The sequence below is a fragment of the Nicotiana attenuata genome, chromosome 4, assembly GCF_001879085.1.
Source record: "Nicotiana attenuata strain UT chromosome 4, NIATTr2, whole genome shotgun sequence".
Classification (NCBI taxonomy): Eukaryota; Viridiplantae; Streptophyta; class Magnoliopsida; order Solanales; family Solanaceae; genus Nicotiana; species Nicotiana attenuata.
This window is the reverse complement of record NC_031992.1, coordinates 8,795,189-8,811,516: the sequence shown is the minus strand read 5'-3', so window position 1 is coordinate 8,811,516 and position 16,328 is coordinate 8,795,189. Positions and strand designations below refer to the sequence as shown.

The window sequence follows — 16,328 nt, the reverse complement described above, 5'->3', positions numbered from 1 at the left end:
CCTGTATTTTCGCCTGCCATGGCCCAAGCCCGCCGCCGTGGGACGGAGCCAGAACCAGATCGTCTAATATTTGTATGGGACATCAAATAAGACCTAAGGAACCATATTCACCGCCCCTCCATGACAGAATTATATTTTTTGGCATTTTACGGTAATTAAACTGGAATTCCGCCCGTCGTGCTTGTATTTTTGCCTTCCCCCCAAAGCCTGACGCCGTGGGACGGAGCCGGAACCAAAACGCCTAATATTTGTTCGGGACATCAAATACGACCTATGGAACCATACTCACCGCCCCGCCATGACCAAATTATATTTTTTGGCATTTTATGGCAATTAAACTAGAATTCCGCCAATCGTGCCTGTATTTTCGCCTACCATGGCCCAAGCCCGACGCCGTGGAACGGAGCCGGAACCGGATCGGCTAATATTTGTCCGGGATATCGAATACGACTTAAGGAACCATAGTCACCGCCCCGCCATGACGAAATTGCATTTTTTGGCATTTTACGGAAATTAAACTCGAATTGCGCCCATCGTGCCTGTATTTTCGCTTACCATGGCCCAAGCCCGACGCCGTGGGACAGAGCCGTAACCGGATCGTGTAATATTGTCCGGGGCATCAAATACGACCTAAGGAATCATAGTCACCGCCACACCATGACCGAATTACATATTTTGTCATTTTACGGCAATTAAACTGGAATTCCGCCAGTCGTGCCCGTATTTTTGCCTGCCATGGCCCAAGCCCGACGTCGTGGGACGGAGCCAGAACCGGATCGCCTAATATTTTTCCGAGACATCAAGTACGACCTAAGTAACCCTAGTAACCTCCCCGCCATGAACCAATTACATTTTTTGGCATTTTACGGCAATTAAACTAGAATTCCGCCAGTCGTGCCTGTATTTTCGCCTGCCATGGCCCAAGCCCGACGCCGTGGGACGGAGACGGTCCCGTATCGCAAAATATTTGTCCGGTACATCGAATACGACCTACGGAACCATAGTCACCGCCACGCCAAGAACAAATTAAATTTTTTGCCATTTTACGGCAATTAAACTGGAAATCCGTCCGTCGTGCCTTTATTTTTGCCTGCCATGGCCCAATCTCGAGCATGTGACGAAGCCGGAACCGGATTGCCTAATATATGCCCAGGACATCAAATACAACCTTAAGAACCATAGTCACCGCCCCGCCATGACCTAATTATAGTTTTGGCATTTTACATCAACTAAATTGGAATTCTGCTAATCGTGCCTGTATTTTCGCCTGCCACGGCCCAAGCCCGACGCTGTAGGACGGAATCAAAACTGAATCGTCTTATATTTTTCTGGGACATAAATACGACCTAAGGAACCTTAGTCACGGCCCCGCCATGAACGAATTATAGTTTTTGGCATTTTACGGTAATTAAATTGGAATTCCGCCCGTCGTGTTTGTATTTGCGCCTGCCATGGCCCAAGCCCGACGTCGTGGGATGGAGCCGGTAACGCAATGCCTAAGATTTGTTCGAGAAATCAAATACAACCTAAGTAACCATAGTCACTGCCCCGCCATGAAGAAGTACATTTTTTGGCATATTAGACAATTAAACTGGAATTCTTCCAGTCGTGCCTGATTTTTCNNTATTAGGCGATTCAGTTACGGCTCCGTCCCGCGGCGTCGGGCTTGGGCTATGGCAGGCGAAAATAAAGGCACAACTCGCGGAATTCTAATTTAATTATCGTAAAATGCAAAAAAAATGTAATTTGGTCGTGGCGGGTCGGTGACTATGGTTCCTTAGGTCGTATTTGAAGTGCCGAAAAAATATTGCGCGATCCGGTTCTGGCTCCATCCCACGGCATCGGGCTTGGGCTATGGCAGGCGAAAATACAGGCACGGCTGGCGGAATTCCAGTTTGTTTGCCGTAAAATACCAAAAAATGTAATTTGTTCATGGCGGGGTGATGACTATGGTTCCTTAGGTCGTATTTGATGTCCCGGACAAATATTAGGCGATCCGATTCCGACTCCGTCCCACGGCGTCGGGCTTGGGTAGTGGCAGGCAAAAATACAGGCACGACTGGCGGAATTCCAGTTTAATTGCCGTAAACTGCCAAAAAATATAATTTGGTCATGGAAGGTCGATGACTATGGTTCCTTAGGTCGTATTTGATGTCCCGCACAAATATTAGGCAATCCAATTCCGGCACCGGCCCACGGCGTCGGGCTTGGGCTATGGTAGGCGAAAATACAGGCACGACTGGCGGAAGTCCAGTTTAATTACCGTAAAATGCCAAAAAATTTAATATGGTCATGGCGGGGCAGTGACCATGGTTCCATAGGTGGTATTTGATGTCCTGAACAAATATTAGGCGATTCGGTTCCGGCTCCGTCCCACGGCGTCGGGCTTGGGCTATGGTAGGCGAAAATACAGGCACGACTGGCGGAATTTTGGTTTGTTTGCTTTAAAATACCAAAAATGTAATTTGGTCATGGCGGGGTGGTGACTATGGTTCCTTAGGTCGTATTTGATGTCCCGGACAAATATTAGGCGATCTGATTCCGGCTCCGTCCCACGGCGTCGGGCTTGGGTAATGGCAGGCGAAAATACAGGCACGACTGGCGGAATTCCAGTTTAGTTACCGTAAAATGCCAAAAAATGTAATTTGGCCATGGCGGGGCGGTGAATATGGTTCCTTAGGTCGTATTTGATGTCCCGGACAAAGATTATGTGATCCGGTTCCGTCTCCATCCCACGGCGTCGGGCTTGGGCCATGGCAGGCGAAAATACAGGCACGACTGGCGGAATTCCAATTTAGTTGCCGTAAAATGCCAAAAAATGTAATTTGGTCATGGCGGGGCTGTGACTATGGCTCCTTTGGTCGTATTTGATGTCCCGGATAAATATTAGGCGATCCGGTTCCGGCTCAGCCCCACGGCATCGAGGTAGGGCAACGACAGGCAAAAATACAGGCACGACGGACGGAATTCTAGTTTAATTGCCGTAAAATGCCAAAAACTAAAATTTGGTCATGGCGGGGCGGTGAATATGGTTCCTTAGGTCGAATTTGATGTCCCAGATGAATATTAGGTGATCAGGCTCCGGCTCCGATCGGAAGANCCATATTCACCGCCCCGCCATGACAAAATTACATTTTTTGGCACTTTACGGCAATTAAATTAGAATTCCGCCCGTCGTGCCTCTATTTTCGCCTGCCATGGCCCAAGCCCGACGCCGTGGGACGGAGCCGGAACCGAATCACCTAATATTTATCCGGTACATCAAATAGGACCTAAGGAACCATAGTCACCGCCCCCCTATGACCGAATTATATTTTTTGACATTTTACGGCAATTAAACTGGAATTCCGCCAGTCGTGCCTGTATTTTCGCCTGCCATGGCCCAAGCCCGACGCCGTGGGATGGAGCCAGAACCGGATCGCCTAATATTTGTCCGGGACATCAAATAGTACCTAAGGAACCATAGTCACCGCCCCGTAGTGACCTAATTTAATTTTTTGGCATTTTACGGCAATTAAACTGGAATTCCGCCAGTCGTGCTTGTATTTTTTCCTGCCATGGCCCAAGCTCGGCGCTGTGGGACGGAGCCGGAACCAGATTGTCTAATATTTATCCGGGACATCAAATACGAACTAAGGAACCATAGTCACCGCCCCGCCATGACCGAATTATATTTTTTGGCATTTCATGGTAATTAAACTGGAATTACCCCCTGTCGTGCCTCTATTTTCGCCTACCATGGCACAAGCCCGACGCCGTGGGATGGAGCCAGAATAGGAATGCCTAATATTTGTCCGATACATCAAATACGACCTAAGGAACCATAGTCACCGCCCCGCCATGACCAAATTACATTTTTTGGCATTTTACGGCAATTAAACTGCAATTCCGCCAATCGTTCCTGTATTTTTGCCTACCATTGCCCAAGCCCGACGCCGTGGGACGGAGCCAGGAACCGAATCGTCTAATATTCATCCGGGACATGAAATACGACCTAAGGAACCATAGTCACCGCCCCGCCATGACCAAATTAAATATTTTGGCATTTTACGGCAATTAAACTGGAATTTCACCAGTCGTGCTAGTATTTTTTCCTGCCATGGCCCAAGCCCAACGCCGTGGGACGGAGCCGAATCCAGATCGTCTAATATTTGTCCGGGATATCAAATACGACCTAGGCAACCATAGTCACTGCCCCTCCATGACCGAATTATATTTATTGGCATTTTATGGTTATTAAACTGGAATTCCCCCCGTCGTGCCTCTATTTTTGCCTGCCATGGCCCAAGCCCGACGCCGTGGGACGGAGCCGGAATCGGAACGCCTAATATTTGTCCGGAACATAAAATACGACCTAAGAAACCATAGTCACGGCCCCGAAATAACCAAATTACATTTTTTGGCATTTTACTGCAATTAAACTAGAATTCCGTCAGTCGTGCCTGTATTTTCGCCTGCCATGGCTCAAGCCCGACACCGTGGGACGAAGCCGGAACCGGATCGCCTAATATTTGTCTGGGACATCAAATACGACCTAAGGAATGATAGTCACCGCCCCGCCATGACAAAATTAAATTTTTTGGCATTTTACGGCAATTAATCTAGAATTCCGCCAGTCGTGCCTGTATTTTCTCTTGCCATGGCCCAAGCCTGATGCCGTGGGATGGAGCCAGAACCGGATCGTTTGATATTCTCCTGGACATGAAATACAACCTAAGGAACCATAGTGACCGCCCCACCATGATTGAATTATATTTTTTGGTATTTTACGGTAATTAAACTAGAATTCCGCTAGTCGTGCCTGTATTTTCGCCTGCCATTGCGCAAGCCCGATGCCGTGGGACGGAGCCCGGAACCGGATCGTCTAATATTCATCCGGGATATGAAATACGACCTAAGGAACCTTAGTCACCGCCCCTCCAAGACCAAATTAAATTTTCTGATATTTTACGGCAATTAAATTGGAATTTCGCCAATCGTGCCTATATTTTCGCCTGCCATGGACCAAGACCGACGCCGTGGGACGGAGCCGGAACCGGATCGTCTAATATTCGTCTAGGACATGAAATACGACCTAAGGAACTATAGTCACCGCCCCGCCATGATGGAATTATATTTTTTTGGTATTTTTCGCTAATTACACTGGAATTCCGCCCCTCGTGCCTATATTTTTGCCGGCCATGGCCCAAGACCGACGCCGTGGGACGGAGCCGGAACCGGATCATCTAATATTCATGCGGGACATAATGGTTCCTTACGTCATATTTGACGTGCCGGACAAATATTAGGTGATCCAGTTCTGGCTCCATCCCACGGCGTCGCGCTTGGGCCATGGCAGGTGAAAGTACAGGCACGACTGGCGGAATTCCAGTTTAATTGCCGTAAAATGCCAAAAAAGGTAATTTTGTCACGGCGGAGCAGTGTTTATAGTTACTTAGGTCGTATTGGATGTCCAGGACAAATATTCGGCGATCCTGTTCTGGCTCCGTCCCGCGGTGTCGGGCTTGGGCCATGGCAGGCGAAAATACCGGAACGATTGGCGGAATTCCTGTTTAATTGCCGTACAATGCCGAAAATGTATCGGGGTCGTGGCTCTGGTTCCTTTGGTCGTATTTGATGTCCTGGACAAATATTAGGCGATTCGATTCCGGCTCCATCCCACAGTGTCGGTCTTGGGCCATGGTAGGCGAAAATGCAGGCACGACGAGCGGAATTCCAGTTTAGTTGCCATAAAGTACCAAAAAATATAATTTGGCCATAAAGGTACGTTGACTATGGTTTCTTAGGTAGTATTTGATGTCCCGGACAAATATTAGGCGATCCGGATCCGGCTCCGTCCCACAGCGTCGGGCTTGGGCTATGGCAGGCGAAAATACAGGCACGACTGGCGGAATTCCAGTTTAATTGCCGTAAAATGCCAAAAAATGTAATTTGGACACGGCGGGGTGGTGACTGTGGTTCCTTAGGTCGTATTTGATGTCTCGGACAAATATTAGGCGATTCGGTTTCGGCTCCGTCCCACGCCGTCGGGCTTGGGCCATAGCAGGCGAAAATACAGGCACGACTGGTAGAATTCCAATTTAATTGCCGTAAAATGCCAAAAATATAATTTGGTCATGGCGTGGCGGTGACTAGGGTTCCTTAGGTCGTATTTGATATCCTGAACAAAAAATAGGCGATCTGGTTCCGGCTCCGTCCCACAGCGTCGGGCTTGGGCCATGGCAGGCGAAAATACCGGCACGGCGGGCGCAATTCCAGTTTAATTGCCGTAAAATGCCAAAAATGTAATTTTGCATGGCGGGCGGTGACTATGGTTCTTTAGGCCGTATTTGACGTCCTGGAAAAATATTTGGTGATCCGGTTCCGGCTCTGTCCCACGGCGTTGGGCTTGGGCCATGGCAGGCTAAAGTACAGGCACGACTAGCGAAATTCCAGTTTAATTGCCGTAAAATGCCAATAATGTAATTTGGTCATGGCGGGGCGGATACTATGGTTCCTTAGGTCGTATTTCATGTCCCGGACAAATGTTAGGTGATCCGGTTCCGGCTCCGTCCCACGACGTCGAGCTTGGGCCATTGCGGGCGAAAATACAGGCACGACTGGCGGAATTCCAGTTTAATTGCCGTAAAATGCCAAAAAATGTAATTCATTCATGGCGAGGCGGTGACTATGGTTCCTTAGGTTGTATTTGATGTCCCGGACAAATATTTGGCTATCCGGTTCGGGCTCCGTCGCACGGCGTTGGGCTTGGGCCATGGCAGGCGAAAATGCAGGCACGACTGGCAGAATTTCAGTTTAATTGCCGTAAAATGCCAAAAAAGGTAATTTCGTCATGGCGGGGCGGTGTCTATGGTTCCTTAGGTCGTATTGGATGTCCCAAAAAAATATTTGGCGATCCGGTTCCGGCTCCATCCCACGGCGTCGGGCTTGGGCCATGGCAGGCGAAAATACAGGCACGATTTGCGAAATTCCTGTTTAATTGCCGTAAAATTCCAAAAATATAATTTGGTCATGGCGGGGCCGTGGCTGTGGTTCCTTAGGTCGTATTTGTTGTCGTGGAAAAATATTAGGCGATCCGGTTGAGGCTCCGTCCCACGGTGTCGGTCTTGGGCCATGGCAGGCCAAAATACAGGCACGGCGTGCGGATCCAGTTTAATTGCCATAAAATATCAAAAAATATAATTTGCTCATGGAGGGGCGGTGACTATGGTTCCTTAGGTCGTATTTGATGTCCCGGACAAATATTAGGCCAGACGGTTCCGGCTCCGTCCTACGGCGTTGGGCTTAGGCTGTGGCAGGCGAAAATACAGGCACGACTGGCGAAATTCCAGTTTAATTGCCATAAAATACCAAAAAATGTAATTTTTTCATGGAGGGCGGTGACTATGGTTTCTTAGGTTGTATTTGATGTCCCGGACAACTATTAGGCGATCCAGTTTCGGCTCCGTCCCACGGCGTCGGGCTTGGGCCATTGCAGGCGAAAATACAGGCACGACTGGCGGAATTCCAATTTAATTGCCTTAAAATGCCAAAAAATGTAATTTGGTCATGGCGGGGCAGCTTCTGTGGTTCCTTAGGTCGTATTTGATGTCCCGGACAAATATTAGGTGATCCGGTTCCGGCTCCGTCCCATGGTGTCGGGATTGGGGCATTGCAGGCGAAAATACAGGCACGACTAACGAAATTCCAGTAAAATGCCAAAAAATGTAATTTGGTCATGGTTGGGCGGTGACTATGGTTCCTTAGGTTGTATTTGATGTCCCAGACAAATATTAGGCAATCCAGTTCCGGCTCCGTCCCACGGCGCCGGGCTTGGGCCATGGCAGGCGAAAATACTGGCACGACTAGCGGAATTCTACATTAGTTACCGCTAAATGCGAAAAATGTAATTTGGTCATGGAGGGCGGTGACTATGGTTCCTTACGTCGTATTTGACATCCCGGACAAATATTATGTGATCCGGTTCTGGCTCCATCCCACGGCGTCGGGCTTGGGCCATGGCAGGTGAAAGTACAGGCACGACTGGCGGAATTCCAGTTTAATTGCTGTAAAATGCCAAAAAAGGTAATTTTGTCATGGCGGGGCAGTGGCTATGGTTCCTTAGGTCGTATTGGATGTCCCGGACAAATATTCGGCGATCCTGTTCCGGCTTCGTCCCACGGCGTCGGGCTTGGGCCATGGCAGGCAAAAATATAGGAACGATTGGCAGAATTCCAGTTTAATTGCCGTAAGATGCTGAAAATGTAATTTGGTCATGCCGGGGCCGTGGCTCTGGTTCCTTAGGTTGTATTTGATGTCCCGGACAAATATTAGGCGATCCGGTTCTGGCTCCGTCCCATGGTGTCGGTCTTGGGCCATGGCAGGCGAAAATACAGGCACGACGGGCGGAATTCCAGTTTAATTGCCGTAAAATGCCAAAAATGTAATTTGGTCATGGCGGGGCAGTGACTATGGCTCCTTAGGTCGTATTTGATGTCCCGGACAAATATTAGGCGATCCGATTCTGGCTCCGTCCCACGGCGTCGGGCTTGGGCCATTGTAAGCGAAAATACAGGCACGACTGGCGGAATTCTAGTTTAATTGCCGTAAAATGCCAAAACATGTAATTTGGTCATGGCGGGGCGGTGATTATGTTTCCTTAGGTCGTATTTGATTTCCCGGACAAATATTAGGCGATCCGGTTCCGGCTCCATCCCACGGCATCGGGCTTGGGCTATGGAAGGCGAAAATACAGGCACGACTAGCAAAATTCCAGTTTAATTGCCATAAAATGCCAAAAAATATAATTTGGTCGTGGAAGGTCAGTGACTATGGTTCCATAGGTCGTATTTGATGTCCCGAACAAATATTACGTGATCCGGCTTCGTCTCCGTCCCACGGCGTCGGGCTTGGGCTGTGGCAGGCGAAAATACGGGCACGACTGGCGGAATTCTAGTTTATTTTCCGTAAAATACCAAAAAATATAATTTGATGTTTAGGTCATATTTGATGTCCCGGACAATTATTTGGCGATCCGGTTCTGGCTCCATCCCACGGCGTCGGGCTTGGGCCACGGTAGGCGAAAATATAGGCACGATTTGCGGAATTCCAATTTAATTGTCGTAAAATGCTAAAAAAAGTAATTTGGTCGTGGCGGTTACTACGATTCCTTAGGTCGTATTTGATGTCCCGGACAAATATTAGGTGATCCGGTTCCGGCTCCGTCCCACGGCGTCAGGGTTGGGCCATGGCAAGCGAAATACAGGCACGACTGGCAGAATTCCAGTTTAATTGCCGTAAAATTCCAAATAATGTAATTTGGACACGCGGAGTGGTTACTATGGTTCCTTAGGTCGTTTTTGATGTCTCGGACAAATATTAGGTGATCCGGTTCCGGCTCCGTCCCAATGCGTCGGGCTTGGGCCATAGTAGGCAAAAATACAGGCACGACTGGCAGAATTCCAGTTTAATTGTCGTAAAATGCCAAAAAATGTAATTTGGTCATGGCGTGGCGGTGGCTATGGTTCCTTAGGTCGTATTTGATATCCCGGACAAATATTAGGCGATCTGGTGCCGGCTCCGTCTCACGGCGTCGGGCTTGTGCCATGGCAGGCGAAAATACCGGCACGACGGGCGCAATTCCAGTTTAATTGCCGTAAAATGCCAAAAATGTAATTTGGTCATGGCGGGCGGTGACTATGGTTCCATATGTCGTATTTGACGTTCCGGAAAAATATTTGGTGATCCGGTTCCAGCTCCGTCCCACGGCGTCGGGCTTGGGCCATGGCTGGCGAAAGTACAGGCACGACTGGCGGAATTCCAGTTTAATTGGCAAAAAATGTAATTTGGTCATGGCGGGGCGGTGACTATGGTTCCTTGGGTCGTATTTGATGTCCCGGACAAATATTAGGTGATCCGGTTCGGGCTTCGTCCCGCGGCGTCTGGCTTGGGCCATGGCAGGTGAAAATACAGGCACGATTGGCGGAATTCCAGTTTAATTGCCGTAAAACGCCAAAAAATATAATTTGGTCATGGCGGGGCGGTGACTCTCGTTCCTTTGGTCGAGCTTGATGTCCCGGACAAATATTAGGCGTTCAGGTTCCGGNGTCGGGCCACGGCGTCGAGCTTGGGCCATTGCAGGCGAAAATACAGGCACGACTGGCGGAATTCCAATTTAATTGCCGTAAAATGCCACAAAATGTAATTTGTTCATGGCGGGCGGGTGACTATGGTTCCTTAGGTTCTATTTGACGTCCCGGACAAATATTAAGCGATCCAGTTCCAGCTCCGTCCCACGGCGCCAGGCTTGGGCCATGGCAGGCGGAAATACAGGCACGACTGGCGGAATTCTAGTTTAATTTCTGTAAAATTCTAAAAAATGTAATTTGGTTATGGCGGGGCGATGGCTCTGGTTCTTTAGGTCTTATTTGATGTCCCGAACAAATATTAGGCTATCCGGTTCGGGCTCCGTCGCACGGCGTTGGGCTTGGGCCATGGCAGGCGAAAATACAGGCACGACTAGCAGAATTTCACTTTAATTGCCGTAAAATGCCAAAAAAGGTAATTTGGTCATGGCGGGGCGGTGTCTATGGTTCCTTAGGTCGTATTGGATGTCCCGGACAAATATTCGGCGATCCGGTTCCGGCTCCATCCCACGGCGTCGGGCTTGGGCCATGGCAGGCGAAAATACAGGCACGATTTGCGAAATTCCTGTTTAATTGTCGTAAAATGCCAAAAATGTAATTTGGTCATGGTGGGGCCGTGGCTTTAGTTCCTTAGGTCGTATTTGTTGTCCTGGAAAAATATTAGGCGATCCGATTGCGGCTCCGTCCCACGGTGTCGGTCTTGGGCCATGACAGGCCAAAATACAGGCACGACGTACGGATCCAGTTTAATTGCCATAAATATCAAAAAATATAATTTGCTCATGGAGGGGCGGTGACTATGGTTCCTTAGGTCGTATTTGATGTCCCGGACAAATATTAGGCGAGACGGTTCTGGCTCCGTCCTACGGCATTGGGCTTGGGCTATGGCAGGCGAAAATACAGGCACGACTGGCGGAATTCCAGTTTAATTGCCGTAAAATGCCAAAAAATGTAATTTGGTCATGATGGGGCGGTGACTGTGGTTCCTTAGGTTGTATTTGATATCCCGGACAAATATTAGGCGATTTGGTTCCGGCTCCGTCCCACGGTGTCGGGCTTGGGCCATGGCAGACGAAAATACCGGCACGACGGGCGGAATTCCAATTTAATTGCCGTAAAATGCAAAAAATGTAATTTGGTCATGGCGGGCGGTGACTATGGTTCCTTAGGTCGTATTTGACGTTCCAGACAAATTGATGATAGGTGATAATAGGTAAATTAGACTATAATTAGGCCCTAAAGAACCACATTTTTTATAGCTTTTATGGTAAAGAGTGATAACAAAATGCTCTGACTAGTGCTTTTCATGCTTTGCAGGATATATCCAATAAAAGAAGTCTGTGGAGTACTTTTGGGATCAGTTACAGAGAAAAGGAGGCCAATCATACAATATCCACAAAGTGCACCAATCGAAGGGACAAAACCAGATCTGAAGGCCACTCTGGCCGCTGTCCGAGCGTAACCACGGTAGGACCGCGGCAGAACACTGCTGCAGATTCTGAAGGCCACTCTGGCTGTGGTCCTGGCGTAACTGCGGTAGGACCGCGGCAGGACGCGTAAACTTCAGGGACCAAAGTGCAAAACACGGGATTTTAAGCCCTAAACCCTATTTTAAACGAAGGAAGCCGGCCAAGAAAAGGGGAGGACGCCACTTTGGAGCAAAAATAGACACTAGAAACATTGAGGAGCAAGAACAACTCGGAATTCTTCATCCTTTCCAGTACTTTCAATTAATCAAAACTTATGAAATTGTTTGATTACTTCATGAGTGGCTGACCCATTGTTCTGGGGTTGTGAGTTAGCCATGAATATTGTTGTTTGATATTAGCTTGACCTTGATTATAATTCACCAATATATGGTTGTTTCTTCAATTCTGTGTTTTATTGCTTAATTGTCTGGCCAACAGTTAGGTTCTATTTACTATCTATGCTATGCTTGGGAAAACCATGTTTAGATTAGAGAAGAATTGAAGAGAGCATGATCTTAACCCTTAGGGGGAGCGGATTTGTGGTTAGGATAGGAATATACCTAGTCACCGTGCTTAAATAAATATCGTAATCTTAATGCATTCTTAATAGATTGATTTCATAGGAATATAGGCGTTAATCTATTGAGAATAGGTGAGTAGTACTTCGGGAGAAGGCTACGAGAGCATTTATCGATTAATTAGCAATCATGGGTGAATTATATGAAAGGGAGAGTTAACTAGAACACAATACGAATGGTGAATCGATCACAACCCTGGAATACCTGTCTCTACTGAATACACAACAATCAATTCATTACTTGATAATTTAGTATTACTTAGAATCGTAGTATAGTATAATCATATTATTGGACTTTGCTTTTAGCTAGATTGAATAGCAAGTTTAGTGATTTAGTGAGTAGTTTACACAAGTCTTTGTGAGTTCAACACTCAACTTATCATTATATTACTTGTCGACCACGTATACTTGTGTGTGCGTTTGGGACCAACAAGTTTTTGGCGCCGTTGCGGGGACTTGTATATTAACTACTTGCTAGTTTTTGCTTTATTTGCTTATTTCGCCTAGTCTAACGTTGCTTGATTGTTGCTCAGATCTCAGGAACTTTGATTGAATGCGTAGGGTCAGAAGCCATGACAGACTTCAAGGCTTTGATCCTGAACCTGAGAGAACGTTTCACAGGGGGTTGAGGGAAGCAAGGGACACGAATAATATGCAGTCACTTGTTCAATTTCCTGTGAACATGGCAGAGGAGCAACCTATGGCTGTTCAGGAGGTAGCAATGCCCAGCATTGCAAATGTCACCTCCAGTATCGTGAAGCCCAGGATCACTGGGCACTTTGAGCTGAAACAGAGCATGATCCAGTTGCTTCATGCAAACAGGCAATTTATGGGTCTTTCACATGAGGATCCGCAGCAGCACATTCTGAACTTCTTGGAGATTAGTGATACTTATATCACTAACGGGGTCACTCCAGATTATGTGAGGCTCACACTTTTTCCATTCTCTCTATTGGGTGAGGCTAAGCGATGGCTAAAGGCAGAACCAGCTAACTGCATTACAACATGGAATGATTTGGCGAGAAAATTTCTAGCAAGGTTCTTTCCTTCAGGCAAAACTGCAAAGATCAGAAGTGAAATCGTGGCCTTCAAATAGAAAGCAGGTGAATCGTTATACTCAACTTGGGAAAGGTTCAAGGGGCTACTCAGAGACTGTCCTCATCACAAGCAGATGAATGAAGTGTTAGCTCACACTTTCATAGAAGGGCTACATTCTGAAACAAAGATCGTGGTAGATGCTGCAACTGGGGGTCAAGTGTTGGAAAAAAGCTTTGACGAGATATATGCATTATTGAACAAATTCTCCAAGAGCAATCCAGATTGGCAAGGAGAGATGGCCAGGCACACAGTGCAAAAGTCTGCAGGGGTTCTTGAGTTAGATGTCGTCTCAGCATTATCAGCACAGATTGCTACACTGGCCAATCAAGTGAACCAGATGAATTTGAGCAGCAAACACAACCGGTACAACAGGTTCAAACTTTTTGTGAAATATGTGGAGAAGGGCACACGAGCGACATATGCCCCACAAACCTAGAGTCTGTCTGCTTTGTGGGTAATTCAAACAGGGGCCAAACAAAACCGATATGGGAACACTTGCAATCCCAACTGGAGGAACCACCCAAACTTCTCTTGGGGTGGAAACCAGGGCACTCAGAATCAATACAGGCCTCAAGCACCTCAACAGCAATATAGACCACCTCAGGTTGAACAACAAGCGAATCCTACAAGCCACCTTGAAGACATGTTTAAAAAGATGATGGCTGAACAGCAAGCCCTCGCCACAACAGTGAGAAATTTGGAGCGTCAAATGGGACAGCTTGCTAGTGCTCAAAATACTAGACCAGCGGGAGCTCTTCCAAGTGACACTGAAGCCAATCCTAGGGCGACCCTTAATGCTGTGTCGTTGAGGAATGGGAGACAACTAGAGGAAGTTCTATCTAAAAAAAGGAAATAGGTGACTTTTAATGAGATGCCAGCCACTGTAGAATCAACATCAGAGAAAGCCAAGGAGCCAGAGAAGCCGGCTGGAGAGGCGGTGGCTGAGCAATCCCCACAATTGGTTGCAAGGCCACCACCTCCATTCCCTCAAAGACTGCAGAAATTACGAGATCATGCCGCATATAAAAAGTTTCTTGATATCTTGAAGCAGGTACAAATTAATATTCCATTGGTTGACATCTTACAGGAAGTACCCAAATATGCAAAGTACATCAAGGACATTGTGGCGAATAAAAGGAGGCTGACCGAGTTCGAGACTGTGGCACTCACTGAGGAGTGCAGTTCCAGAATTCAAGGCAAGTTACCTCAGAAATTGAAGGATCCAGGTAGTTTCACTATCCAAATCACGATTGGTAAACATGCTGTTGGGCGAGCTCTATGTGACCTTGGAGCAAGCATCAATTTGATGCCGCTATCTATATTCAGACAGTTGGGGTTGGGTGAACCACGCCCAACCACAGTTATCTTACAGTTAGCTGACCGCTCCCTTGCTCATCTTGAGGGAGTAATTGAAGATGTGCTTGTCCAAGTGGGGTCTTTTATATTCCCAGCTGATTTCATCATCCTGGATTACGAGCCTGATCAGGAAGTCCCATTTATTTTCGGGCATCCATTCTTAGCCATGGGCCGAGTTATTATTGATGTTTGTGAAGGAAAGATGACGATGAGAGCGGGTGATCGAGTGGAGGTCTTCAACATTTATAGAGCACTCAAGTTACTAGCCCACTATGAAGAATTGTCCATGATCTCTGTGGTAGAAGGTGATGCCACGTTGTTAGTACCTTATATGAGCCCTGCAGATCCTGTTGAACGAGTATTGATTGGGGACGTAGAAAATGGTGAAGATGATAGGATGGGAGAAATTGAGCAAGTGCTGGATATGTCATGCAGTTATGTACATGGGATTAGAAAATTTGAAGAGTTGGACAGGCCTGTCACTCTGACCCTCCCCAGGCCATCTATTGAAGAAGCTCTGAAGCTAGAACTCAAGCCACTTCCAGCGCATCTGCGCTATGCTTATTTGGGGAACTCAGAGACACTGCCCGTGATTATTTCATCCAGCTTGACCAGCACTCAAGAAGAAAAATTGCTCAGAGTCCTCCGTGAGCATAAAAGGGCCATTGGTGGACTATAGCTGACATCAAGGGCATTAGTCCATCATTTTGCATGCATAAAATCTTTCTAGAGGATGGACACCGCCCCAGTGTAGAGCAGCAAAGGAGATTAAATCCCATTATGAAAGAGGTGGTGAAAAAGGAAGTAATCAAGTTGCTCGATGCAGGTATCATTTTTCCTATTTCTGATAGCAACTGGGTAAGCCCGGTTCAATCTGTGCCCAAAAAGGGAAGAATGATTGTAGTTGAGAACGAGAAGAATGAGCTAATCCCCACTCGCACTGCTACGGGCTGGAGAGTCTGCATTGATTATAGAAGGCTCAATAAGGCAACTCGCAAAGATCACTTCCCACTCCCATTCATCGATCAAATGCTAGACAGGTTAGCCGGGCATGAATATTACTGCTTCCTTGATGGTTATTCAGGATACAATCAGATCGTCATATGCCCAGAGGACCAGGAGAAGACTACTTTTACTTGTTCTTATGGCACCTTTTCCTTCAAGCGAATTCCATTTGGTCTTTGTAATGCACAAGCCACTTTCCAGAGATGCATGATGGCTATTTTCACTGACATGGTGGAAAATTCGTGGAAGTGTTTATGGATGATTTTTCAGTTTTTGGGTCTTCTTATGATGATTGCTTGAGGAATTTAAGCAAGGTGCTGGCCCGTTGTGAAGAAACACATCTGGTACTAAATTGGGAAAAGTGCCATTTTATGGTACAAGAGGGCATCGTGTTGGGTCACAGAGTATCTAGGAGTGGCATTGAAGTTGATAAAGCAAAGGTGGAGGCGGTTGCAAAATTACCTCCACCTATCTCAGTGAAGGGTGTCCGGAGTTTCTTGGGACACGCGGGTTTCTATCGGCGCTTTATTAAAGATTTTTCAAAAATTGCCACTCCCTTGTGCAGGCTGCTTGAAAAAGATGTCTCTTTCAATTTTGATGATTCTTGCCTCAACGCATTTGAGGAACTTAAAAAGAAGTTGGTGACTGCCCCCATTATTGTGGCACCTGATTGGTCTATACCATTTGAACTTATGTGTG

General features: G+C 47.1%; 1 protein-coding gene across 1 annotated transcript; it reads left to right on the top strand.

The window, feature by feature from the left end:
* On the top strand, positions 14,140-15,303 carry LOC109225086. The gene is made up of 2 exons (XM_019389679.1): positions 14,140-14,229; positions 14,320-15,303. Exons 1-2 carry the CDS (start codon positions 14,140-14,142, stop codon positions 15,301-15,303), a joined length of 1,074 nt encoding a protein of 357 aa, XP_019245224.1.

Excerpts from the sequence above, each read along its gene's own strand:
- LOC109225086 (XM_019389679.1), top strand. The coding sequence starts at position 14,140 with ATGCCAGCCACTGTAGAATCAACATCAGAGAAAGCCAAGGAGCCAGAG. Across the intron at positions 14,230-14,319 it reads CTGAGCAATCCCCACAATTG|GTACAAATTAATATTCCATT; the intron begins GTTGCAAGGCCA and ends ATCTTGAAGCAG.